Genomic DNA, 26,949 nt, shown 5'->3' on the forward strand with positions numbered 1-26,949 from the left:
CCCACCAACAGCAACAATAATTAAAAGAAAAAAATTTAATTGATGCATTAAAGCTGGTAACGTGTTTTCCACTCGGTTCCCGGGCAAGTTTTTTCATCGACTTTCAGCTAGAGAGATGACTGCCTCGTCTGCACTATTTTTAACTGGCTAGGACCTCAACAGGTTGAAGAGCAGAGCTCATTATGTTAGGTACTGCCAGTCGTGGCATGTTGTTTCAAATATTTACATTAAAATTGTTTGCATTTACCAGACGGATGTTCCCCCTGGGCGGCGGATATCTTAGGTTTTTACTCTAAGCATTTTTGGAATTGCAATTTGCTGGCTTAAAGTTTCCAAAGAGTTGTAAAAACAAATGACTTAGACAACGAACTTGGGATGAAGGGACTGGGTAGTAGCTTCAAGTAATATCTGCTTACTTCAGCTTGAATGCCTCGGTGTAGTACTTTATTTTTCGACATTGACATTGACAACAGCCGCCTAAAAAACAATCAAAGGACATCTGCCCCGCCAACAAAGTTCGCTCCACGCACCGTCATTATATCCATTATACGCAGCTATATAGAGAGAATGAAACGTTGACTTTGTCTAAGATAAATTGAATTAGAGACGCCAAACGCTCACATTCATCATCCATCCGGCCTGGGGGATGGGGACATATGATGGATAGTCGCTAGGGGGATGTACGAAGACCTTAAAAAACCCAAAGATCTTCTTAGACCGACACCGAGGCCGTACCCTCGCAGACAAATAGTAGGAGTAGACATTTTAATTTCCCGAAAATAGACTGCCAGATGAATGGCATTCTCCTGGCCTCTGAGGGTTCATCCCATTTCTTTCTTCTGTTCTTCTTAAGTGGCAGGGAAACTAGAGCAGCCTGCGTATTCTTCGTTTTTTAAGGATGACCTGGAAGGACTAAGCCGCTCGTTCGGATGCGTAGGCTGCGTTTGAAAGGATTGGAACTTGGTTTTCCCCCTTTTCATGTCTCGCTTTTGAAGAAAATTAAATCCTTTTGCTTATTTTTTCAAGGTGTGGCCATGCAATCTGCAGTCTTCCCGGCTCGGCTCCGTTCCATGTTTTTATTATTGTCTTGATTTATAGACCACGGAACATCTTTGCAGGATTAGGTTGGAAGGAAAATGCCAAAGAATGGAAGGAAAGGATTCAAGTCAGGCTTCTTGCGGCTTATTAGTTGCGCTGGATTAAATCGCAAGAAGGGATTGAGCTCGTTTTTGGGCTGTGCCTGCTGCGAGCACGGAAGCAGCTGCAAAAAGGATTAACTACCATTTTTAGGGGTCCTTAAAAGTTCCCGACTAAAGTAGTTATGTATCTATATAAGCTCCATACTCCACTAAACTTATCAACAGACGCCAATGAGCCAGACCAACCCGCTGCCGGCTTTTCAACTATTTTCTTTTCCTGCATCAACCACAACAACCTCACAGTCAGTAGCAGACGACCACGATTGAAATGCTGTTTGTGATTTTTAATTGAGGAAAAAACGAGAATTATTGCATGCCTTCGGACATCGAAGCATTGATCACCCTTTCAGATGGGATTTTTGTTTAATTTTAACCAGGATATGGAGATGTAAGAGATGATGAACTTGGTAAGATATTTTTAAAGATTATTGAAAAAAAGTAACAAAAAATATTTTATGTCGGTATACAAATTTATTTTATTTCATGATAACACTAGTTTATTTCAAAATGCAATCAACACGAGCCAGAAAATTATTTCCATATTTATACACATTTTTATTTCCACTTTTAAGTTATTTTGTTTTAAATTAAAATCGAAATACTTAAGCAAAGGCTTTTAAAAAGGGTATCAGATTGTGATAACCTGGACCCTCAAAGTTGTACTTCAGATTCATTTTCGATCTCTGGATGGATGCTAATTAATAAACGCACTGCCCCAAGTACGCTGGGATACATCCAGGGGCGGAGTGGGAGGTAGGCAAGCGACTGGTTGCTCGACGCCGCCTCAGATGCCACTTGGCATAAATGCACACTTTTAACATTTCTCGGATTCTCCAACTGCAGCGACTACGGGCGAAACGTGCATCTTATGACAGTTCGCCAATGTCGCCAACAGGCCGCCGGCGACTCAGAGAAGAAGAAAAAAATAGCAACAGAAAGGAAAACAAGTTGCAGTAGGAATATTAAGAATTGTCATATTGAAAAGTCAAAGATGCCAGGAGAGTCAATGCCAAGCTACTGCCGCAGTCGCAACGGAAAGAAAAAGCTAATGATAGGGTATGACCGAAGATTAAAATACTCTTGGAAAAGTTTTTCACAAGATGTTAAAATGTATATAACTTGTTTAAATAATATGTGTAGTCTTCTGATATTATACAAGGATTGTTAAATTAATATCAGTCCATATTTTTGAACTTTAAAATATTTTACTGATTATTTCCTTCTATTTTTCCGTAATCAAGATCCCTGATACAGTAGTTACTTTCCACATTCCTTTAAGAGTATATCAAAACAAAATCCTGTCTAGCGGGTTCAGCTCGTTTGTATCTGTGTTGATTTTTGTATTTTTGAGTTATTGTTTGTGAGAGAAGCGTGTCCTGTTTAATTTATAAGACTGCTTGCTATCTTAGCATAATTCCGCCGTTATAAACTAATAATATGTATAAGTTTTACTACAAAATCATAAACTGAAGAAACCTTTTTGTACCGGGGAATCATGCTGCGTAACTAATTGCCGAAATGACAATGATTTCAGCGCCCTTCTGAGCTTCGCTTTCTCACACAGTTTTTCCCATTTTCCTTAATTTAATTACGAGTTTTATTTGACTGCGTATGGCTCGATTGTTGAGCTAATTTCGACGCGTCGGCGGTGTTGATTACCACAGAAATTTGTTTGACTTGAAACAAATTTTTTATTACGCCTCTCATTTGATGGTTTCTGTTTCCGCAGTTTCCAATTATTTCGACGGCTGATGCGTGAATACCTTCGTTCCGAATGTCTTGGCCAACGAACTCGAAGGCGATCTAAACTCGGGCCTAATGCGACAAGTGTCAACGGAAGCTCTCAAACAGTTTTACAAGTTTATTAATTTATGATTGCAGTGGTTATTAAAATGCAGATATTTTGTTTACTAATTAACAGAACAGCCATGGGGGTGGGAAAAGTATCATAAAAATAATAAAATGTTAAATTACTTTGTCTCTGCAACGATGGTCCCTCAGGGCCCTAATGTATGTATTCCTTTTAATATCATAAATCAATAATTTAACATTAAATAGAAATTAATGTATATTTCATTGGAAATTTGAAATGGTAGTGAAGTTCGGCTGAAACCCTGAAGGGCCCAATTTAACCTCATTAAACTAAATTGCCCCTAAAATAAACGGAAAATGATTAGGATTTTAATGGAAAGTTGAAAAGTAAACAAGAATAAACTTTATATTTTAAGTCCAGACATAAAAAAAACTTCAAGTATTAAAAAATATCTTGATTTTTATTATTTCTAGTCTTTCAAAAATAGTTATAATTTCATGGATTTAATCCTGTCCGCCGCCGAAATGAGATCCTGTCGAAGGACTGGGTGCCCGACTTGTGGCCGGACTGCTTCCAGGGGGCGTGGCATCTGGACTTCTACCCAATGGCACCAGCAATGGACCCATGGGTCGGCGGGCACGTGGAGCTCCGCGAGTTCCTCGACTCACAGGCGTGGCGGTTTTAGAGCGGGGTCGTCCAGGTCCGCGTTTAGAGGTTACTCCTGGCGTTTGTCCAGATGGACTAGCTCCAAAGTCTATGGGGAGAAAAAGGGTGAGTTTCTTACAAGATCTTTTAAGGAAAAGGTAATAAAATGAACTCTACTCTAACCGAGTTAATTTTCATATTATTTTTAATACTTTTTAAAAAATTGTATAAAAACGAGTTTCGATATATAACTAATTATTCTGGAGAACTGAGTATCATTAAAAATTCTCCAAATTGAATGCCGAAAATTACAAAAGTTGCATCTGCCATCGAAAAGTTGTACAGATTCCATTAGTTGAATGGAAAACGAGGCGATCAAGTTGAACAAAGGATAAGCAACTTTCTTGCTAATTCCACAGGCATTTGCCACTGCACGTTTCATCGTATCCTGGCATTTACTCGTTTCCTCCTCCCCTTTGCAAATGGATGCAATTGTGGTTTTTTTAATTGCCAAAAGTCCACCCAAAAACATTCTGGCCCTCCTTCCTTCCTCCTGGCCAAGTGTAATTTATGCAACGTTGCGTATTTGCCATTGCGATTATGTCTCCATTTTCGGCCAACAGCAGAGGAACGTGTTCCTGTCACGTGTGCCCCGCTCCCCTTGTCTGGCGTCTGGGATTTTAAGCGGATTTATTCAATTATCATTTGTCGTGCGCCTGAAAATCCAACTGAAAATTGCCACATTGTTGCAGTATTCTTCTCCCTTTTAAAACAAATTTGTTGGACTTTAAATTCGGAAAATTTGCTATATCGCAGATACAAACTATTATTTCCGGAATTATGAATCAACTTTGCTAGTAATCTCTGCCTAGTTACGTGTTCTTGGAAATGGGCAAGGCATTAATGTTTATGTTAGTTGTTATTTTCATTTTCCACAAGTCAATTTGAAAAGTAAGGAAGTGACAAGGGGAATTGATAATGCAGCCAGATGTAAATCTTTAAACAAATATTTGGCTTGACTTGAAAAGGGGAGCAATTTCAAGAAACTTTTTATCTGACTTGAAAGGGGGGAAACATTGAAAATGTTAATGTAATGTATAAAAACGCCTGGTTACCGCGCTAAAATTGTCACGTACCACAAAGTGGATGCATTATTCCTGCGGGCTGTAATCGAGACATATCCGAAAAAACAAAAAAAAAACTGAAAAACTGAATAAAACGAAAGGGGGACCGGTAGATCAACCACAAAGTAATATGGAGATAATACCAACGCCACGGGGGGAGGGTCTGAGTACCCGAAAATACTTGTTCCGGAAAAGGCAGCGATAAACGTGATTATGACAAGCGATTAGCGACAAGTGACACTCGATTCAAAAGAGGGGGGAATCCTTGCGGAGGGTTAATTTTTGAGGAGTGTGAGTTGCGTGACGGAAGGAAACTTCTTTGCACTGGAAGAAACGTCTGGGAAACTATCTTGAATTGGAGAACTTTTATAATTTGGTGTACAAATTTCTTCTTAGTATTTTGGAATCTAACGAGCTCGTAATTTTATGGTAATTCTAATAATCCCAAACAATTTCTTCAAGTGCACTTACCATCTTCGTTAAACGAGACGCCGGCGTTGTCGCCACCGCCGCTTACTTCCTGCTGCGGCAGGGGTGAAGGAGTACCCATTCCCGCTCTTGTTCCCGCTGCTGCCTGCGTCGGCGTTCCCGGTACCGCTGCTGACGTTGGCGTTTGCGTCGGCGTTAGCACGCGCGGGATCGAGCCGTGTCCGCCGCCGCGCCGCGTGCTGCCCCTTGGACGTCCTCGTTTGGTGCCGCGCGGGTGGTGACGTCGCCGCATCGGCGAAATACCGCTCAGGTCGCCAAGGAAGTCTGCAAGAAAAAGAAAAGGAAGGGAAATTTATAGGTGACTTGGTATTGATTAATTGCGGTCGCAGGGAAACCACACAAACATCTGGCCCAATATATAACCTAAAACAAACATTAAAATTGGGAGTTTCGTTACATTTACCACAATTTTATGGCTTGCAACCCAAATGCTTAATTAATGTAGAAGGCCGGCTGCTTGATGGGGGATCCTAAAAAATGAAAGATCTCTCCGAACTGCCGTCACCCACTATTATCCAGCAGCATCGTTATTTGTGCCATGACCATATTCGCGCTTTTAACGTGTTACTTTTTATGCCCCAGAGACAATGGCAGAATGGCAGCCAGAAACAAGTTCAACTTTTAACGTGGCCCAGACTCCATCGAAATTGCAAGGGAAAAATACGCCAAGTGCCATATTTCCATATTATAATTCTTAACCCATTGATGGACATTGTCATTAAAGGATACAAATGTTACAAAGGGTTATATTTAAAGGTGGTAAAAATGTACTTTTAAATCATTTCTATGTAAATTACACAGGTAAACAAAATATTTTAAACCAGGGTACAAGTAAAAAATATTTAAATATTTTTATTCAAATTTATATTTAAAGAATCGAATAATTTAAAGGCAATAAAATCATTTTCACACTCACTTTTTCTATATAAATGCATGTCCCTTAACTTCAACTCAAAAATCAAGACCTATAGGGTTAAACACACACATATCTATACATTTCAATAGTTATATGTCACCGACTTTAGATGGCTTAACTGTAAATTGTATAAATAAAACAGAGACAACAAACAAATAAACAACGACGGGCTGCAAAAAAAAACAGAAACGTTGCAATCAGCGGGCAGACGAACATTGTCAGACAACAATGTTGTTGTTCTACTGGTTCTATTTCCCCAGTTGTTGTTGTTTTTGTTAGTTACGAGTGTATCTTGTCTAGAGTTTGGCGACAATACCTGGCGCTCTGCTATTTCGGTATGCAACGCACACAAGTGCCAACAGCATCATCATCATGATCATTGGCATCACAATCCCATGATCATCACATCAGGATCGATCATTATTGTCTAGCCAGTGGAGTGATCATCGCCATCGACAGTCGCCAGAGGAATTGTCTACAAGACACCTAAGTCCTAACAAACTACAAATATATATAGTAAAGAGAGAGGCCTAGAGCACTCTGTCTCCTTTTAATGATAGGGTTTACTTTTACTGTTACAACGAGAACGAGAACGCCAATGCAATATTATTGAACTGAACTTTGGATTCCAGCCATAAGTTTTATCAATAATATTCAATCCAAGGCAATTCACACAGACCAGAAAAGGGTTTCCTCGCCTATTCACTTTTTTTTTGGCAATTTGTTCTTGGTTTGTTGTTGCTTTTGGCATGTATTTCGGTCAAACGTCGCGGCATTGCAGCAAAACATCAAAAACAACACCAGCCAAAAGCAAAGTTTCGCTTTTTAGCATAATTCAGCTGTCATTTGGGGGCAAGGGGTATATGCTGGAAAATACCAGGCTAAATGGAAATGTTGAGCTTGATGAATGAAGTCTAGCTGGGACTAAGCTCGACGATTAGGGACTGACAGTTGAATAGAAGGGTTAAAAATGGCCTGTTATGGGTTACTTTGGTAAGGGAGATTTCATTTTAAATTTTTAAAGAGTTTACTTTGTCTGCTTTAATATTAACTACTTGCTTTATCATCATTGTAATGTAAAAGTTATTAGTTTGGCCTTAATGATATATCCACTAAATGACACTAAAACCTTCACCTCATTTCAAGTCGAAAGGACTTTTTTTAACCCTTTGAAAAATTCTCCAAAACATCCTATGACATTACTCCCCTCATCCACCCATCGAACTTCAGCCTATACTATCAATAGTTAGTACATTCCCTTCGCTCTAGTTGAATATTTATGAATGTAATAAATATTTTCGCTTTTGTTTGATTCGCCTGCTGTTTGTCGGTTACATTTACTTCGTCTGGGCCCTCTCTTCATATTGCCAATTGACACGAAAGGCCAAAAAAGAAATTACAACAACGGAATTGCAGTCGGAAAAATATGACAAAAAACAACGAGAAGGAAGTAAAAAATAAGCAGCAGAGGAGAATGAGAATGAGAAGCTCAGCTGAGGAGGAAAAAGAATCCGGCGAGCATAATCGGATTTCACAAATCATTCATTCAATTATCTAATTGATTTGACTGATGATCATTTGTGAACCTTGATCCTAGCTCCCTGAGCCCAGGAGCCCGGTGCCAGAGGCAATGTGACGCATGTTTGTTACGCCTGATAAACGAAGTGAAAGAAGGGAATCTCGGCTTGAAAGGCCTCACCTTTGACTGTAATGCGCTGGCCATGACTAAGTGGCTCTTTGGATGGCTCCTTGGCACCGGGCACCAAGTTCTCTCGCCTCTTCCTTAACAGATTTGCAGGCTTAGATTACATTTCGCTTGTTGTTATTGCCGGCTACTGTAAGCCATAAAAAGTCAAATAAATTGCGATTCCTATCTGTGTGAAATTGTTAATTTTTTAACGGATTTGCCAAAGTCGGCAGCCATCCAAATGGGAATTGAACCTTTAAAATAAGAAGTTATTGCAGCAACCTTAGTTTGGTTTGGTTTTTGAAATCCTTAACTGATATATTCTAGTTAAAAGCTACTTCGTAATTCAAAGTTTGAGTTTGAGAACTTTTAGAAAATACCGAATTAGATTATCATATATTTGAAATCATAAATAATTATCTTGGATTCTAAACAGCTACTTTGGACACCATATAACACCGTATTACATATAAAAGTACTCGAATTCGGGCCGTGACACCGGCTTGGAAAGGTAGAGCAATCTGATTTGGTGAAGGCGCCATCCTTGGGGAGTAAACTTCTTCCTCGGCGGGGGTTTCACATCCAGATAATCGTAGATATGTTCAGGATGAATGCAATGTGGTGGGAATTGAGGCGTGATCTTTGGTTTCGAAAGGTTAAGAATACGTGGACTAATGGTGGCTTTGAGAGCAGCCCTACGAATGGGAAACCGAAGCTCTGCCCACCATTTATCCTCGATATCGGCGTTGAAGAAACAGCAGGGTTTCTGTGGTGGCTTGAAGGGTCGTCCTTTGTCATGAAGGGGTGGCTGTCCCCACACAATTACCGGAGAGTAGGTGTGAATCGGATAGATGTACTGATGCTTTGGAGTCTTCTTACGCTCCAGAGGCGTAGACAGCTTCACTACCCTCCCCTGGAAGTCTTCAGGATCGATTATGCGTGGTTTCCTAGCGCATGGCAAATACTTTTCACGACAGGGTAATGGCTTCTTTACGGGCACTGGCAGCTCCTTTGGCATAGCTCTGGTGGCTGCCCACTCGCAGAACTCTTTCCATTGGGCCTTCTTCATAGGTCCTGGTAACTGCCATCGGGTTAGACAGCGCCTCTCCCTATACAAACGCCGCTGGATAGGACGGGAATTCTTCTCGACCCATTCTACCCAACTAGGTGGTGGCTTCTCCACGCTGATGATGCTCGCCTTGTTCTCATCCGGCAAGATGCTCATTTTGGCCCGATTTACGATTTAAAATATATAACTTTAAATTTTGTAATGGGTCTAACATAAAAAAAAAACAATTTTTGTGTTCCTCAGGCGATGGTTCTAATAAAAATAGTAAAGAATATAACAAGTTGGGGGATAAAATCAAAATGATGCTTAGAGAGGCGCCTACTGGGACTAAGCTTTGGAAAATGACACTTTTCTAATTTAAGGCTAGTATATAATAATTCTAACTTAGCATAAATATATAAAATCTGTTCTTTATAGAGCTCAAAATGTACTTTAATAAACTAATTTCGAATTGGACAAATACAGATATCACCACAGGTGCGATTCAAGAAGTCGAAGTTCTTTCTCAAAACCGGCTTGGACAGATAAAGCAATCGCATCTGGTGCAGTCGCCAGCCCCTCTTAGTAAACTTCTTTCTACGTGGCGGCGGAACTTCCAAAGGTTTTAAAGTCCCTTTCAGGAATAGGACAATGCGGAATGGGTGGATATTGCCGTGGTTTGGACAGAGTCAAAAGGCGAGGTGTAACCTTTCCGTTGAGGGCTGCCTGACGGACGGGAAATCTTAGTTGCGCCCAGAACTCCCCCTTCAGCTCGTCGGTTATGAAACAGTTGGGGACATGGGGTGGTTTAAAGGGTCTGCCAGGATCACGATGCGGTGGCTTACCCCAAGAGATCACCGGGGAGTACGTAGGCGGTCGCTCCGGCATACGATACTTCTTGGTGATCTTTCGGGGTTTTGCCAATTTCAACATCCTTTCCTGCAGCTCATACTTGTCCAGTTTCCGCTTCTTTCGAGCACAAGGCAGGTAAGGTGCCTCGCAGGGGTATTTATCAGGTTTCGGGAGCTCTGGATTTCTAGGCTGTGTTCGAAAGGCAGCCCAGGCACAGAAGTGCTTCCAGTCCTTCTTCGTCATTGGACCTTTCTTCTGCCATTTGGTTAACTTTCTAGCCTTAGCTTTTCTAAAACGCTTCACCGGCTTTGAGTTCCGATCACACCAGGCCACCCAAGAAGGCTGTGTCTGTCTTGCCTTTGTTTTTGGCATTAATGTTTCCGCTTCAAGGTGTTCCATGAAAATTTCGGACTCTATATGACCTATCGAGGGGCGCGAACTCTTCGTTTTGCCCAAATTGGTTCCAAAGTTGTCATACGCCATTTTTCTAAATTTATAACTCTACTTTTTTTTAATAATTTTGAAGCTTCTGGTTATTGGAAGACAACTACGAGGGACTACAGAAAGCCTACTTCCTAAACACTGAAAGTGGCGTTGTTAAAATGACGGTTATTTATTATAAATTTAAATAAATTCAGGTTTAGTCACACTGATTAATCCTATGCTACAGTTCTTTTAACTAAATAGTTAATTCACACTAGTTAACCGATCTATAGTTTAGGATTAATCTTGATGGTCACGTCGACAACAGCACACCATCCGCGGAGGCAAAATCCTTGGTTTTGGTTTGGAAAGGAACTCAAGGCGCTGCAAATGGATTCGCCACTGCCGCGGAGACATTTTCTGGCTTTTGGGTTTGTGGTTCTCGTAACTGTTGGGCCAAGAACAGTGGGTTTTAGGTGGAAACTGGCGTGGTTCGGCCAGTTCACAGATCTTCCTGCTGGGTGTAGCTGTGAGAGCCCTCCGTGAGATAGGAAACCTAATCTTTGCCCAAAAGTCTGTCTCCAAATCCTCGTGCTGAAAGCAACACGGAACAAATGGCTTCTTTACGGGCCTACCAGGTTCCGGACTTGGTTTCTTCCGACCACTGAGTTGCGGTCTATAGGGAAACTGCTTTGGGGGCGGGTGAATGTGCTTTTTGCGTTGCCATTTTGGAATAGTCAAACGATCTTGATTCTCCCTCAGAGTTTTAACCTCCTCGGTAGTCAGTTTCTTAACTTTTTCTTTTCTAGAGGAAATTAAAGGTACTTTAAATTAACTTTTTCTTGATCTGTGTAAATCATGATCCAAGAAAGGAATATTAAGAAATAAAATAAATAAAAAACTCAAGTATAACATAATAAATAAAAAGTGATACAATAGTACTTTTCGGCAAAGAGGTTTTCTCAATACGAGAGAAAAAACCTTTTCACTAATTTGAGAGCTTTTAAAATGGGCATTTACCTGGCTTCTTTCTGCTTGCCACCCAGCAATCTTAGTGCTTTATGCAGTTCTACATTTTTTTGATAACTACTGTGAAAGTTGGCCCACTCATTTCGGCCCATCGGTCCCGGTCTTTGCCATCGTGTTGGTTCCGGCCGAGCGACGGGAGTGAGATTCAGAGACTTCGGTTTCGAGTTCCTTTCACACCACTCCTTCGTCGAAGCCCGCAGTCTTTTTACGGCCGGCATTCTGCCCCACCTTTTTATAATTTTGATATAATTTCGATTTAGTCTGTTGACCGAGAAAAGTTCCAAATGGTTTACTTCTAAATTTTCTTTTTTTGTGAATTTTTATTAGGCGCTTTTTGTTTTTTCCATAGATTTTTAGTAACATTTTGGCATAGCTTTTCATCTTTTATAGTTTGAGAAACGTTTTGAATTAATTTCGAAATTTCTTACATTTTTATTGAACTGAAAATTAAATCGAGGACTACTTAAATTATTTCATTTCTGTAACTTTATCACCGATTTAAAACACTTAACCAAAGTAAACGGGTTTTAAATCCTCTTTAAAGGAGTGATTTTCTTGTTATTTCCTAGACAATAGAATTGTAGCTTTGAAAAAAGACATTCCTTAAAATCAATTTTTCCAAGCATTTCTCTTGATCCCGAGACTAGAGGCACAATGCTTGAAAAATGTAGAAGATACTTGCAGCTTTTTTATGCCGCACTGAAACCCAAACGGCTCAATCACGAGCCCATGGTTCGATGAAAGCCAAAGGCTCCGCCAGGCAGATGCATTGCGGCATTGCCCGTGGCGACACGCATTCGAGGTCATAACCCAATTCCTTTCGTGGCCAGTTGGCGATGGCCAACTGCAGCAACTGTATTCCCCGCTTAGTGTCCACGACCGATGGGGTCCGCTCCTGGAGCCAATTGAAATTCGGTGCGCATTGCAATCGATCGCACTTTTTGTCCCGGTGATTGTCGTCTGCCTCTGCGATACTCGTTCTGGCCTTTCTAACGCTGTCTCCGCCTTCTGGCCAGGTTGGTTTCCAGTGGTAGTGGTAGTGGTGGTGGTGGTGGTCTCTGTTGGCCGTGTCGCCCATCTTCATCATCGTGTCGTCTTCGGCAGCGCGTTGTTGCATTTGATGAGGTTGCATTGATCATCATTGGGTTTCGCTGTTCACTGCCATTGTCATGATTTGTTGTCGCCACACAGAGATTTTTGTCTGGGTTTGCCGCATGAATTTTAAATTAAAGCCCAGTCACTGCAAGCATTTCACTGGACACTTCCGGGCCGGAACTTTTCAGCTGGATTAGCCCTAACAAGGACAAGGACTCAAAGAAGTCATCAATCTGGCGACCGCAAAGTGCTCATAACATGTGTGAAATTGACACCACAGATGCGACTCGAACTAACGGAAACGCCAGCAATTTTACGCTACATTTAGCTAATGACCAAAAACCCTGATGGCAGATGGTCCTGCCTTTCCCTTTTCCTGGTGGAGCCGTCTTCTAAAAAAACATATAGCAACACCCCAAAAAGAAATGACTTAAAAAAGGCATACACCAAAGTGGCATGAAGTATGTTCTTTTTTCGGGAGCCATTAAGGGTGCGTAATGGCAACGGAGTGTAATTGAAGGGCACTTATTTCATTTTTGGTTAAGGTAGTTTCTATCATTAAATTGGAACGTCATCGAATCGTTAAGGAAATGTGGGGTTACTGCTTAAGTTTTTTAAGATATTTAAGACTGGCTCTTTAAGACTCTTCACTAATTTTTGTTAAATATTTTAAATACAAATTGATCTGTAAAGATAGTTAAAATGCTTAACAAATTAAAAAGCTGTAAAAAATAAGCAATTCCCTGTCAAGCAAAATTAATTTTAATGGCAATCAATCAATTCTAAAATATTTAAAGCCCAACTATTTGATTTTTTCGTGCTGAAGCCAATTAAAAATTCACGGATTTAAATCCAGCCAATGCAAAGCCAAGGCACTCTGTTAAAAGCTAAATTCTTAAGCGGATTCGTTTCATTTTCACATTGCAAATATGATTAACCAATTTGAGTCAAAACCACTTTAATTTTAGAGCTTCGAGCCGGCCGGCTGACAAGTGGCCAACTGCAATTGCCAAAACGAATGTTGGTTGAGCCGGGTAGTTGGCTTGGAGTCGGGTTACCCGAGATCCGCGGCACGTACTTGCTATGGGCGCTATGGGGGCCAATAAGGTGTAAATTTATGCGCCAAAGTCCGGACTTTAGGCAACTTGGGCCGAAATCGAACCATTAGCAAACCGAGCCTAAGCAATTGATGATTGAATTCTTCAGAATGCTCAGTAAAACGCACATTTTTCGTATGCCTTCGAATGATTGGCATTCGAGAATTGTTTTTTTGTTTTCATTTTATGTTTGATTTTGTAATTACCTGTGTCTGTGTGAATTTTTGTGGCCAATCAAAGTTTTTGTTCGCAGTTTTGATTTGCTGCTAAGATTCGCGGCGTAATTGTATCTCATGGCTAACATGTATTCTATGAGATACTTTTTTGCCACTGTTCCCTGAGAGCTTCGATTTCTACGTCTGACTATACAGTATGTATATATTGTTAAACAAGTGTTTTGGTTTAATTATTTTCATGTCACACAAGCTTCGCTGACAAAGTGGACAAGGATCTTATGATCGATCTACAAGGGGCTGGGCTAATGAATATTTAATTTGGGCGGAGTAATGGCATCGTTTCGCCTTAGTTATGTTGCATTATGTTTCGATCATGTGAAAGTTGCACACACATTTGGCACGTGTCCCAATTGAATGGCATGCCACCAATTAAGAAATTTTTCCACTCTGGTGTTACACAAGACAATTAAATGGAATGGGAAAAAGTTGTTGCACGCACTGGGAAATTTGAATGATGGTGGCAAGAGAAAAATGTGGTCAATTGGAGGAAAGAAAAAAACAGTCCTGCTGTATAACATTAGGCTCGGTCTTCTCTAATCAACTTTTGTTTTACACAAAAAGAAAATTTGTTTTAAACTTTAAATTTATACTTAACAAGATTGATGAAATATTTACGTAGAAGAGCGGAAGCCTAACCACACGGTCTCTTCTAATTCTAGTAGGGAGTAGAAGTTTCTTAATAACAAAATATATATAAATAATTACACTTTATAAATATTTATTTCTCTGTACTTTATGTCTGGCCAAAGAATGCAGTTGAGTGAAACATCGCAGAAATAATTTAGTTACGCTTGGCTCACAAAGAAGTATTTGATTTGAAAGAATTACAACAGTAGAATGTCTAACTCTGGACTCATGACAATTCCTCATTTTGCTCGAGGCAGTAATAAACGGCAAATAAATGTCGGTTAACATTACGAAATCAAAACAACAAGAGCAACTCGTTTGGATTGGCAATTTATGTAGCCACAACACGTGAGCTCATTGATTAAATTAGCCAAGTCTTTTGGCCAAGCCCTGTGCACATAAAAAATTATTTATGAGTCGCAATTTGGTCTGTTTTCCTTTTTGTCTTTCTTTCCGTCTTTCTTCGACTTTCCTTTGCTTTTTTGTGGCATTTTAATGCTAAGCAAAAACCAAATACGAGTAGAAAAACAAAAATCAAATGCCAAGTGACAAGCGAACCAAACATAATCAACTTCGTCAACATTCAATTGGGTTGCCGAAGTCTGGGAAATCTGGCAGAAGTAATGCCAAAGTAGCTTTTCTAGGGGAAGTCTGTCCTTTCAGATCTTTACTTCAAGCCTTCAAAATTCTTATAACAAACTTTAAATCTTATCAATAACTCACTTTGATATTCGTGTTTAATATTTGGGATTTCGGTATTTCATTTTGGTAATTATAATTTTCTTAAGTATATTGGTTAAAATATATTACAATAGAGTTTATTTTAGAATAAAAAATTGTAGATAAATATTAAAAAAAAAAAAGTTTCTTGATCATATAAAGATCAAAAAAGGAAAATCACTGTATTTTTCACATCTAAAATTGTAGTTTTCCTTTTCTATTCCCACACTCCTTACAAACTGTTTTTCCAAACAAAAAACTTCTGCCATCACTGTCTCCTAAGAAGGGGAATCAGACAGGAGTTGAACTGGTAGTAGTCACTACACAACACAAATAACAACAACATCGGGTCGAAATGAAAACGTTATCAAACGACAGACGCGCTTTTGCAGTAACAAGATGAAACGGGGACATAGGCAAAATTAGCTGATTTCGCCAGTGAATTTGCAGGCCAATCAGTGAGTGTGCCACAATTTGGCCAACCAAACGGGCAAGAAACTGGTCAAGTCACAGATGCCATCAAAGCTGTTCCTGCCAGTCTCCTCCTCCTCCAGCAACTATTGCTGCTGTTACAAACGAGATACTTGGAACCACCAACTTGCAACTTGCAACTTCGATCTGCTGACGCTGCACTTGTCGCGATTTCACATCAGTTTGGCTTTTGCTGTTACTGTTGCTTTTTGCTCGTTGCCTACTTTTCAACGTCTTGTACTTTCGATTGGTTAATTGTTAAACAAATTTGAAATGTTTCTGCTTGGTAGTCACCTGGCCTCACCCCCTCCTTGGCCGGCTCCTCTTATCGTTTTCGAATGCAAATCGCATGAGCTAACAAGCTGAAATCGTTGCACATCCCACATGCAATTGGCAACTCATAACAGCCGACATGCTCTCAGTTTTTTTAGCCAAGTTATGTTGGTAGACCACATTTTCGACTGCCTCCATATTGCAGGTGATTACCAAATAATTTCAGTTATTAATCATTAAAGAAGTGATCGTTCCGCGGGAGGGAAATCCAACCAAAAGTCTCAAAACATTTGAATCAAGCTTAAGTTATGTGAAATGTCTTTGGATTAGGTGCTACCCACATACTTAAAGACTTTGTAAGTTTTATGGGTAAGTCGAAGTCGTAAATTTACAGTCAACACTTGGTAGAAACTAGTTCTTTTACTTAAATATTAAATTTGAAATATTAAATACCGGAATGATCAATAAAGTCTATAACTTATGATCTGAATTACTTAAACCCGAAACCCAACAAATAAAATCAATCGGTACTCACTCATGGATTCATTCTGTCCCATCAGCGTAGGGCTATCTCCATCCACCACCAAAGCCTCATTTTCGGATTCGTTGTCCATCTGCTGGACGCAAGTTGCTCCTGGCACATAGGTTTCCTGACTGAGGGTCGGATGATTGCTATCCGTGCCAACACTCGAGGCCGATGATGTAATACCCACGTCGATCAGGTCCTCATCCGGTTCCACTTTCAGGCGCTTTGCTGCCGAACTGCAACTGGGCACATCGTCGTCGGGGTATTGGGTTGATGTTGTGGCCGCGATGGTGGTGCCACCCATATTTACATCCTAAGACAATAAAAATAATATCATAAAAAAATGTTATACCTTAATTCCCAAATGTAACAATCAAATCAATTAGCATTTTAATGGCCAACGGAAATGAGATATATCTGCTGGTTTTCCTCAACAACGGTTGCTTATCGTTCGTATCTTCTAACTGGCCCAAGAATACTCCCCTTTTAAACCATTTATAATTTATGCCAAGTTATCTCTGTTAGCCCTTTTCCTCTCTCTGGTGTGTGGCATAAAAATCATTCATGCCAAACTTGGACAAACCTAAGACTTGAGTTATGGCCTGGTCAACCGGAGGGTTAGTGTTAAAAATGGGACGGATTCGGGGGTTGGAGGTGGGGCCTCTGGTAATTGCTATGCTTGAGGAAATTGTTGTTCGGAAGTAGGGTAAAGAGTTTTGCATACGTTTCGCCCAGATTTTGATAGCCAATTGCTGGGAAAACAGTAGCAATTTTCCAACATGCACTCAGCTGCTTGTTAAATCGCTCAAAAATTAATGATATTCATTGTTAGGGTTTAAGGTGAAATGGGAAAAAGTTGTGGCAGTTTAAAATCAAATTAACAGACATGTTCTACGTGAAAGATAATTAATATTCATGAATTGAAATTGAAATTATGAATACGGAAGTTTGTTGTACTTAGTTGGTAGTTAGTTTAACGTTTAGTTTCTATTAACTTTCTTGAATATTAAGGAGATAATCTTTAAGCTTGTGATCAAAAGAAAAGTTCTCAATTAGATTATTTACAATTTCTCCACCAATAAAACCAACTGGGCGTAAAGCACTCTCTCAAATTATATATTATTATATCAGTAAAGAAAATAAACCGTTCCATGGCAAACAACTGCGACACAAATCTTGCCAAGCTGAATCTGTTCCAAATGAATGCCTCTCACCGATCGAAAGGAACTCCACTTAACCTGGAAACATGAAAAGTACTATTCGCGCATTGGAAACTTGAACTTCCGACCGTAAATGAATTGACAAAATGGGAGATGAGGGGTTCGGGATATGAATGCGTGCCATTATAGCATTGTCTGTCTGTTGGTGTGGCATATGAACTTGAGTGGAGTACGACTACGAGTACAAGAGTACCCGACCAACTAAAAGGAGACGCAACACCACTGCTCAGTAGAACCAAAAACGGAGAGAAGCCACCAAGACGAAGACCCAGACCCATGGGCAGAAGAAGCTACATCAGCAGCACCAGACCATAATCAGTGTTCCATTGAACGCACAAAATCATTTAGCGAAACCAACAAAAACAAAAACAAAAACAAAAACAAAATACAAGAAACAAAGAAGAGTCCGGGCCCGAGTTTGGAGGTGGTTTGTAGTAGCAGAGCCTGCACCCCAAACCGAACCAATCCGATCCAAGCCAAAGCCAGCCGAAAAGCACTTGAAACTGTTTTTTAAAAAGAGTCTCCGAGAGACAGCGACTGCGAGTCCAAGTAGGGTAAAAGCAAAGTGTTTGCTTTGGAGAGTAAGTATGAACTGTCTACTAGGGAGAACTAGTACACTGAAAATAAAAAGAGCTACCTAAGTTGGATGTTGGGTTTCCACTAATGGAAACTTAATCAGTTAAGATCAGAAGTTATTAACCAAACGTAAAAAATTATGTAAAAAATCATCAGAAAATCTGTTTTTAATCCATGTTCTTAAGTGAATTTAGTTTTTTATATGTTTTGATGATTAATTTTCTCCATGTGTACGACACTTGGATGAATGAATATAGTCGGCTGGAAGTGCTAGTGGCTCATGGCTCATGGAGTAGGTTCAAAGCACGCTATGAAGCAGACCAAGACCAGCCAAGACGATGAGTTGAGTTTTGTAGCAAATTGAATTGTCTTTGTTGCAGTTTGTTAGTGTGTGTTCGTATGTGTGCTTGCTATGATGTTGCATGAATCACGTGACCATGACCACCAATGCAATGCCATAGGCCAAGAACAACATCCACTGCTGAGCCGGGCTTCTCCTCGCTTTTGCTCTCTGTATATGGACGCACTGGCAATTTGAACCTCACTCAAAAGATCATTTACTTTCATTAGGGGAGCGGAGACGAAACTTGTCGTGTAGCAAGTGCAAACTTGGTCTAATAAACAGCCATTAGGCAGTCCAGCCTGGATCATGCATAAAATGGCCCACAGATCGTTCGGTTTTAACAAGATTCTCTTTGGGGCAAATCTATCTCACCTTATTGGGATGACGTCTTTTCCGTTCGCCTTGAGAGCCGGCTGGAGTCGGTGAAGAGGACTGAAGTTTGGCCTCCTGGCGATCTAACAATATATAATAGAATAAATAAATCTTAATACGTTTCAAATAATCTTTAATCTACTCACATTTCATTTCAATTTCCTCATCATCCAAAAGCAATGAGACCACTTCCTTGGGCTTGAGAGTGTCGGGTTTGAAATTGCCGCCACTTATGACCATGCGTTGTATCTGAAATTCGGGGGAGAAAATATCAATATTCGATTGAATAAAATTAGAAATTCAAGGCAGGCAGGAAATGAAATAAAACTCGTACAAGAACAGGGATAGCGCCAAAGGGGTTACCCAAACTATTTATTTGTCGGCCCGAAATACTTTCATATGCTAATCAAGGGATTTCTGTTTTAGTAATTAAGCCAATAAATGCACAAGAAAACGTAGAAAGGAGTATTTACTCCAACTTATAGGGAAGCCAGGAGGCGTAACCAAAATGTCGCCTAACCAATTGTATAATTAATTTCCGGTGTTGGTTTACCAGCCCAAACCATTTTAATCCCATCTACAAGTGCTCGTGTTTCGCATTGAGCACTTCTTTTTCAGAAATCCAAAAGGCGCAACAATGCCTTGAGTTTTTTAAGGAGGGTTTTCAGTTTTTTATTCCCAACAAAGCACGTGCCTAATATGCGAGAGGTAACAAAGGGAAAACCGAGCAACTTGGAGAGTTTTGCGGTTTGGTTTTGGTGGGGTTTCCTGTTCCCCGATCGATCACTCACCTCGCTTTTTTCTCGGGCCCTCTGCAGAATCCTCTCCTCGATGGTTCCTTTGCAGATAAGTCGGTAGACAGTCACCTGTTTGGTTTGTCCTAAACGATGGGCTCGGTCCATGGCCTGTTGATCGACAGTGGGATTCCAGTCGGAGTCGTAAAAGATGACCTGAAAATTAAAGGAAATAGTTGGTTATAATAGTTAAATTTTGGTTTAAGTTTTTAATGTTTATAGCAATTTTAATAGAACATGGGAAGACCAGGAACTTCCTAATGGAATCTTCTGAATTGGTATGCAAATGCGGACACGCACATCCTTTCGCCATTCCTTTGATGATTTTGAGCCTGCATGTTTGGTAGTTTCTTCTACGAATTCGGCTACCCAATAAACCACTTTGTAGTGTCACGAATTTTTCGCTTTTCCTGTCTATTATCTGGAGTAGGAAAACTCCCGCCACCGGTGTTAACCCTTCGTTGCCCCCGTTGAGCCGCACTTGGTACGTGTTTGGTGTGCAAGTGTTCAGTAATTCTCTCGAGGGCTGTCTGGAGGGAGTGGCGTTTCCGGCTCTGAGATGGGACTAATTAAAATCGAACTGCTCAAGGGATTGATGTTTTCTTTCTTTTTATTTGGAACACGTGTTGAGCTCTTCTCAGGAGCCTAAGAAGGAAGTGGCCCATTGAAGAATCTATCTATCAAATGGAATAAATATTCAATTGAAAATATCGCACGGGAAGTCTGCCATTAGAAGAGTTTTGGAAGTAGAGGCGGTTCACTATTTTGCATAATATTTTAAGAATGATTTATTATTGAAATTCAATATTTACTTAGGAATTTCCTTTACTTTAAGTAATCAAACAGCACACATCTTCACTCTTAAAGACATTTCACTATTTTAAATTAGGCACTGCCCTTCTTTGTACAGTTCTGATTAGTTTCGCAAATTTAAGTATTTGTAATGCTCCATTAAAAATCAAGTCAAGGTATATAAGCTAATGACCCTTATTACTAGTTCACAGTAGTTACAGAAATGCATAAATGCAAACCCTTTTTATTTTATTTAAGTTGTTTAATTTTTAATATTCAATGCGAAAACGAAAACATTGAAATAAGATGGATTGAGCAAAAATTGGATCACTTTCATAAGGACTCGAGAACTTTTCGGATGGTAAGAAAATAATTATTATAACTTCCGAAATTCCTAAAAATCAAACACATTTTTAGAGATATTTGGTAAAAGAAGATTATTTCAAGCCAAATGGCACAATATTTTTCTTAATGGGTGGAGATGAATCAATTTTAACGCGTTCAAGCAATCTTTCAAATATCATGTTGACCAACAGTTATATTCACGACTTGGCTAAGAAATACGAAGGATATCTGATACACAGCGAACATCGTTACTATGGGGAAAGTAGGCCGACAAAGTGCGTAAATAGTTAAAATATTAGTATTTATAAAGGAAAATTATAAATCTTTTCATTTTTAGAGATCTGCACTTGAAATCCTTAAAATATCTATCAGTACCTCAGGCCCTGGCAGATGTGGCTGAACTAATTCGGTTTTTAAAATCAAATACAACATATTTTGGTGAATCCAAGGTATTTCTAGTAGGTGTAGAATACGCAGGTTTTATGGTCCCCTGGTTTGCCAAACACTATCACAGTTTGTTTGACCTAGGCTGGGCCTCCAGTGCCCCGTTTCAGTTTAAAACAGAATTATGGCAGTTCTACAAAAGAGTGTTCAACCTAATTAAAAAAATTGGTGGCAAGCAGTGTTATGATAACATAGCCCAAGGTTTTAAGAATCTTAAGACTGATATAAAAAATCATAATACTTCAAAACTTGTGGAATTGAATATTTGCGGCTTTGACATTAGAAATAATGTTCATACAAATAATTTATTTCAAAGATTAACCAAAACCTTCGGCACATTAGTGCAGTATAGAAGGTAAGTAAATGAGAGGAAAATAAATTATGAATTAAAACCATTTTTCTTATAGTGGAGAGGGAATTCAAAGAGCTTGCAATTACATTTCAAAATTCTCATTTTTCTCTTACCTTAACAAGAGAATGCAAGGGAGTTTAAAGAAGTGTTATGATACAGTTGGCCGTTTAGAGCTGCTACGGGACACCGAATATATCACAGATTCAAGTTGGCACTAAATATTATTTAAACTATTTCATTCAAAAAACTCTTCTTTTAGCTCGCCTTTGGTTTTACCAAGCTTGCGGTGAACTTGGAAACTTTCAAACCACTGATTACATTCCACTTGACTTTTGGACGGATTTGTGTGAAGATGTTTTTGGATATAGGTTTTCGAACTGTTTTACAGACAGAAAAGTGGAAGACACTGATATAAATTTTAAAGACTTGGAAAGTAATGAATACTACCACCGAATCTTTTTAACCCAACCAGAACTGGATGCCTGGTCAGCTATAAAAGTGAGAAAACACAATCGGACTTATGCTTTAAAAGGTGATTAGGTTGATTATTTAATAAATTACTAACCTATTCTAACTTGTTAAGGTGCAACTCACAGCGAGGATCTACAGGCGTCGACGGAGAATGAAAAGCCTTCTATAAAAATGTTAAGAATGGACATTGATTTTGAGGTGCAAAAACTACAAGCGAAAACCAAAGTCAAAACCAGTTAATTTTATTAATAAATAAAGAAATTAACAAACTGTTTCATAAGTTGGTAACGCCCTTTCTTAGAGTATAATCAAACACTAGTTAGTAATTGTACTACACCTTGTACAACCTTTATCACTTAACTCTATTACCTCAAGTCAAGTACCCTTAAATTGAGTGAGTGAAACCCAATGGCTGATAATCGAAACAGTCGTTGCGACCACAATACCACTCGATAAGACGCCGCACGGCTTTTAGCCTACCAACAATCTATTTAACCCAGTTTGACAATATTATTTACTGACTTTAAACCAGCTAATTAAGTTCTACGTTGGCGATAAGATTTTGCTTTGAGCTAAAGCAAGTGAATTAGCTGGCAAATAAGCCGTTAAAGTTTGATCAGTCTTATTCCAACACTCTGCGATCGACGATGAAGTTTTGGCTAGGAATTTCTTTGGCCTTATTGGCCTTGGGCCAAAGTCATGGTAGTATTTTTGAGAGGACCTTCAAAAGGATCCATGAAGAGCCACCACTGCCTTCTAATCAGAACCGAGCGGATGTAGTCCAGACCCTTTGGATTGAACAGAAATTGGATCATTTCGATTCGGCAGAGACGCGTACATGGCAAATGGTATATACAGAATACTTATATAATTTCTTTGGACGAAAATGTGGATTATGGGTTTTTGGATTAATCATCTACTATTTGATTAACCTCTTTTCAGCGTTATATGCTCAACGATGCTCTCTATCAGTCTGGTGCCCCACTATTTATTTATCTTGGAGGAGAATGGGCGATTTCTTCTGGTGCCATAACTGGTGGTCACATTTACGACATGGCCAAGGAGCACAATGCCCTTTTGGCCTACACCGAGCACCGCTACTATGGACAAAGCAAACCCTTGCCGTGAGTACTTCCTAAGTACAAGAAAGAGACCTTTAAGTAAATATTTTCCTTTTCAGTGATCTTTCCAATGAAAACATCAAGTATCTGAGTGTGAACCAATCCTTGGCTGATCTGGCTCATTTCATCAATACCATCAAGCAAACTCATCAAGGTCTGTCCGAGTCCAAGGTCGTTATTGTGGGTGGTTCCTACTCCGCCACAATGGTGACTTGGTTTAAGAAGCTCTATCCTGACCTAGTAGTTGGAGGTTGGGCTTCTAGTGCTCCGCTCTTTGCCAAGGTTAACTTTGTGGGTGAGTTTTTATGGTAATCTCTTATATAAGGTATATTATTTAAAAAATATTTTATTTCAATAGAATACAAGGAAGTGACTGGCCAATCCATTGAACAGATGGGTGGCTCTGCCTGCTATAACCGGATTGAGAACGGCATAGCCGAGATGGAGAGCATGATAGCCACCAAACGAGGAGCTGAGGTCAAGGCCCTGCTTAAGCTCTGCGAACCCTTCGATGTCTACAGCGATTTGGACGTGTGGACTTTGTTCAGCGAGATCTCCGATATCTTCGCGGGCGTAGTTCAGACTCACAAGTGAGTAAAAAGTTAAACATTTTGGGTTTAATAATAATTATTAACTCAATTTTAGTGCTGGTCAAATCGAGAGCGTTTGCCAAAAGATTATGGCTGGATCGAATGATCTTAATGGCGTTGCCGGCTATCTGTTGGATGAGTTCGAGGAGAGTGGTGGAAAGTGCTACGATCTGAGCTATGATGGTATTACTTCAGTGCTCCTGGACACTACTTACAATGGCAATATTAGTAAGTTAATACATAAAAGTAATTTAAAGTCGAAAACTAATATAATGTGGATTACAGTGCGCCAATGGATTTTCCAGACCTGCAATGAGTATGGTTGGTACCAGACTTCCGGCTCTAGTGCCCAGCCTTTTGGCACCAAGTTCCCTGTCACATATTACACGACCATGTGTGCCGATTTATATGGCTCTCAGTACAGCAATGAGTTTATTACCAACCAAGTGAGTATCACCAACCAGTATTTTGGTGGACTGTCTCCTGGCGTGGAAAATGTCTATCTAACCCATGGTCAGTTGGATCCCTGGAGAGCAATGGGAATTCAGGATACGGATCAGGCCACCATCATTCCAGGTGAGTTAAGAGCAGAATAATCTATGAACTGGATACTAATGACATGATCCTGCAGAATATGCCCATTGCAAGGACTTCAATTCAATCAGCTCCAGTGACACTGCTGAAATGAAGGCCTCAAAGGAACGCATCGCCGAGCTCGTTCGCGAATGGGTTAAATAATCGAAGTCAACGTGACCGCCAAATAAAAATCCCAATCTAAAATTAAATGAAAACATATGAACCAGCCTACAAACACCTCTGATAAATGAATCTAATCGAGTTAAGATAAGATTCTAACTAAATAAAAACGTATTAGTACCTACAAATTTATACTTTTATTTTACACTCATTTTATATGGAGATATCTCCCTATTGCATTAAAAGCTATCAATATATAAGAAGCATTGAACTAATATTTAACGAAAACTGCTCAGTTACTATACAATGACTTTGGCAAAATCTCACTGATTAGGTAATCATGTCAGAGCTGTGATTTTGATTGGCCTGCTATAAACGGGAATTTCCTACTAATCCCACAAAAGATTCACATAAGTTCTGATCGATTTATGATAGGCTGCAAATGTGAATTTCTAATCGCAACTTTGGAGGCTATCATATCTGGCCGATGGTCGCTGGTCACTTATCAAATATATGAAATTTACAATCCTTATCGTAGCCGCAAATTACTTTAGAACGCGACACGATTGACGGTTAACTTAAAAACCTAAATCGCACCCAATAGTTGGTTCATTTGTGAAAATGGCTGCTCTCCGTTTGGTCTGCCTTGCCGTTGTCTTGGCTCTAGGACTTGTCCATGCCTTGGACATTCCGAAAATTAAGGATGTGCCAGTTTTGGTCAAGACCCTTAATAACCTGAACCGTGGACCACCTAAGCAGGTGATGACCAAGCGCGTCAATGTTGAGGAGAAATGGATCACCCAGAAATTGGATAACTTTGACGAGAGCAACACGGAAACATATCAAATGGTAGGTAGATTATTCTCTTAATAATTTTGCAATTACTTTTTTAAACACTTCAAACTAAGATAAGATACAATGATACTTCAATTGTGTACTTTTCCAGCGTTATTTGGTTAACGATGAGTTCCTAACTGAGGGAAGTCCCATTTTCATTTACTTGGGTGGCGAATGGGAGATCGAGCAGAGCATGGTCAGCGCTGGTCATTGGTATGATATGGCCTCGGAACACAAGGGTGTTCTTGTCTACACCGAACATCGTTACTATGGTCAAAGTATACCCACTTCGTAAGTCATATTTAATCAATAATATAGCTATAGTCATAGTTAATAATTATGTTTTAGTACCATGTCCACGGAAAACCTTAAGTATCTGGATGTAAAGCAAGCTTTGGCTGATGTGGCCAAATTCATTGAGACCTTCAAGGCGGAGAATTCCCAGCTGGCCAACTCCAAGGTAATCCTGGCTGGAGGTTCCTACTCCGCTACCATGGTCGTGTGGTTCAAGCGTCTGTATCCTGAATTGATCGTCGGTGGCTGGGCCTCCAGTGCTCCTCTTCTGGCCAAGGTTGATTTCACCGAGTACAAGGAAGTGGTGGGACAGGCTTTCCTTCAGTTGGGAGGACAGCAGTGCTACAACAGGATTGAGAACGGAATCGCGGAGTTGGAGTCTCTGTTTGCCAACAAGCGTGGAGCTGAAGCCAGGGCCATGCTGCGTCTGTGCAATAGTTTCGACGATCAGAACGATCTTGATTTGTGGTCTCTGTTCAGTAGTATCTCAAATGTGTTTGCTGGCGTGGCGCAATACCAAAGGTAGGGATTTTATGACCAAGATATGGTTTGCTACTTTATAATACGAACATTACAGCTCCGGCGATATTGAGTACTACTGCGACTATCTATTGAGCTTCCGCGATGATGCCACGGCTATTTCTAACTTTGTTTACTGGGCCTGGGGAATGCCCACCTGTATTGATCCGTCCTATTCCAGCACTGTTGAGTATTATCTGTGGGGAGTGGAAAACTTTGGAGCTAGTATGTGACAAGTTCTGCAATCCCACAACAAAACCATAACCTTCCTTTCTTGACTTTTAGGTCGTCCTTGGTACTATCAGACTTGCAATGAGTACGGATGGTACCAGAGTTCTGGCTCCAGGAATCAACCATTCGGCACCAAATTCCCTGCCACTCTCTACACAACCCTTTGCGGCGATGTCTTCAGTTCCCATTATGGAAATGAACAGATCAACAACAATGCAGCCCAGACCAACGAGTACTTTGGTGGCATGGAGCCTGGAGTGGAGAATGTCTACATGACCCACGGAGCTCTAGATCCATGGAATCCCATGGGTCACGGAGTGGAGCAGGGAGCAACTCTTATTGCCAATGCCTCGCATTGTTCCGATTTCGGATCAATTAGAGCCACGGACTCCGCTGAAATGCGTGCCTCCAAGGAAAAACTTGCTGAATTGGTTCGCCAGTGGTTGGCTTAAGTTGCTAACCAAAAGTTGTTCATATTTGATATTATTTAATATAATAAATGAGTCAAAAACTCAAAAAAAATGTGTTTTGTATGCAATATTCATAAATTTTACATTTCGTATTAAACGCTAACCGAAATAATTATTTATTAATTATTTTCAACAATATATTAAAGGCTTTTGTATTTCTACCAAAAGTCCTTTCAAGATAAAAAGTTGTCTAAGATATAAAAAGAATATTA

The 26,949-nt window shown here is 39.9% G+C and overlaps 6 protein-coding genes across 6 annotated transcripts in view; 2 read left to right on the forward strand and 4 right to left on the reverse strand.

Annotated features, from left to right (window-relative positions):
- Positions 1-3,459: 3,459 nt before the first annotated feature.
- The window catches only part of LOC108117204 (chromatin-remodeling ATPase INO80), a 34,519-nt gene continuing 11,029 nt past the window's right edge, over positions 3,460-26,949 (reverse strand). Inside the window, exons 9-14 of the mRNA XM_017229519.2 lie at positions 19,573-19,731; positions 18,928-19,030; positions 18,782-18,864; positions 16,280-16,583; positions 5,253-5,534; positions 3,460-3,766 (exon numbers count right to left, since the gene is read on the reverse strand). Of these exons, the coding sequence (XP_017085008.2) occupies positions 3,516-3,766; positions 5,253-5,534; positions 16,280-16,583; positions 18,782-18,864; positions 18,928-19,030; positions 19,573-19,731 (1,182 nt within the window). The 3' untranslated portion in view covers positions 3,460-3,515. The remainder of the gene's footprint in view (positions 3,767-5,252; positions 5,535-16,279; positions 16,584-18,781; positions 18,865-18,927; positions 19,031-19,572; positions 19,732-26,949) is intronic.
- Positions 8,251-9,208, reverse strand: LOC108117210. Its single transcript, XM_017229526.2, has one exon. The coding sequence runs from the start codon at positions 9,096-9,098 to the stop codon at positions 8,337-8,339; it is 762 nt and encodes a 253-aa protein (XP_017085015.1). The 5' UTR covers positions 9,099-9,208; the 3' UTR covers positions 8,251-8,336.
- LOC108117207 lies at positions 9,382-10,285 on the reverse strand. Its single transcript, XM_017229522.2, is given in 2 exon segments — positions 9,382-9,568; positions 9,570-10,285. Coding segments are annotated over 2 exon segments (873 nt in total). The 5' UTR covers positions 10,257-10,285; the 3' UTR covers position 9,382.
- Positions 10,363-11,778, reverse strand: LOC108117211. The gene is made up of 2 exons (XM_017229527.2): positions 11,217-11,778; positions 10,363-11,001 (listed from the first exon to the last, which is right to left on the reverse strand). The coding sequence occupies exons 1-2, from the start codon at positions 11,441-11,443 to the stop codon at positions 10,497-10,499; spliced, it is 732 nt and encodes a 243-aa protein (XP_017085016.2). The 5' UTR covers positions 11,444-11,778; the 3' UTR covers positions 10,363-10,496.
- LOC108117205 (putative serine protease K12H4.7) lies at positions 22,582-24,574 on the forward strand. The gene is made up of 7 exons (XM_017229520.2): positions 22,582-22,827; positions 22,922-23,103; positions 23,160-23,395; positions 23,459-23,690; positions 23,746-23,918; positions 23,976-24,266; positions 24,322-24,574. Exons 1-7 carry the CDS (start codon positions 22,627-22,629, stop codon positions 24,426-24,428), a joined length of 1,422 nt encoding a protein of 473 aa, XP_017085009.2. The 5' UTR covers positions 22,582-22,626; the 3' UTR covers positions 24,429-24,574.
- LOC108117209 (putative serine protease K12H4.7) lies at positions 25,002-26,787 on the forward strand. The gene is made up of 5 exons (XM_017229525.2): positions 25,002-25,235; positions 25,333-25,514; positions 25,572-26,039; positions 26,095-26,261; positions 26,322-26,787. The coding sequence occupies exons 1-5, from the start codon at positions 25,008-25,010 to the stop codon at positions 26,717-26,719; spliced, it is 1,443 nt and encodes a 480-aa protein (XP_017085014.2). The 5' UTR covers positions 25,002-25,007; the 3' UTR covers positions 26,720-26,787.

The sequence above is a fragment of the Drosophila eugracilis genome, unplaced genomic scaffold (genome assembly GCF_018153835.1).
Source record: "Drosophila eugracilis isolate 14026-0451.02 unplaced genomic scaffold, ASM1815383v1 contig_440, whole genome shotgun sequence".
Lineage (NCBI taxonomy): Eukaryota > Metazoa > Arthropoda > Insecta > Diptera > Drosophilidae > Drosophila > Drosophila eugracilis.

Bases quoted from the DNA above. Each gene is read 5' to 3' on its own strand.
- LOC108117210 (XM_017229526.2), bottom strand. From the start codon at position 9,098: ATGAGCATCTTGCCGGATGAGAACAAGGCGAGCATCATCAGCGTGGAG.
- LOC108117211 (XM_017229527.2), bottom strand. From the start codon at position 11,443: ATGCCGGCCGTAAAAAGACTGCGGGCTTCGACGAAGGAGTGGTGTGAA. The intron at 11,002-11,216 runs GTAAATGCCCAT...AATTTCCTCTAG, and splicing joins GGCAAGCAGAAAGAAGCCAG to AAAAGAAAAAGTTAAGAAAC.
- LOC108117205 (XM_017229520.2), top strand. From the start codon at position 22,627: ATGAAGTTTTGGCTAGGAATTTCTTTGGCCTTATTGGCCTTGGGCCAA. The intron at 23,396-23,458 runs GTGAGTTTTTAT...TTATTTCAATAG, and splicing joins TGCCAAGGTTAACTTTGTGG to AATACAAGGAAGTGACTGGC. The intron at 24,267-24,321 runs GTGAGTTAAGAG...ATGATCCTGCAG, and splicing joins TCAGGCCACCATCATTCCAG to AATATGCCCATTGCAAGGAC.
- LOC108117209 (XM_017229525.2), top strand. From the start codon at position 25,008: ATGGCTGCTCTCCGTTTGGTCTGCCTTGCCGTTGTCTTGGCTCTAGGA. The intron at 25,236-25,332 runs GTAGGTAGATTA...GTACTTTTCCAG, and splicing joins ACACGGAAACATATCAAATG to CGTTATTTGGTTAACGATGA. The intron at 26,040-26,094 runs GTAGGGATTTTA...CGAACATTACAG, and splicing joins GGCGTGGCGCAATACCAAAG to CTCCGGCGATATTGAGTACT.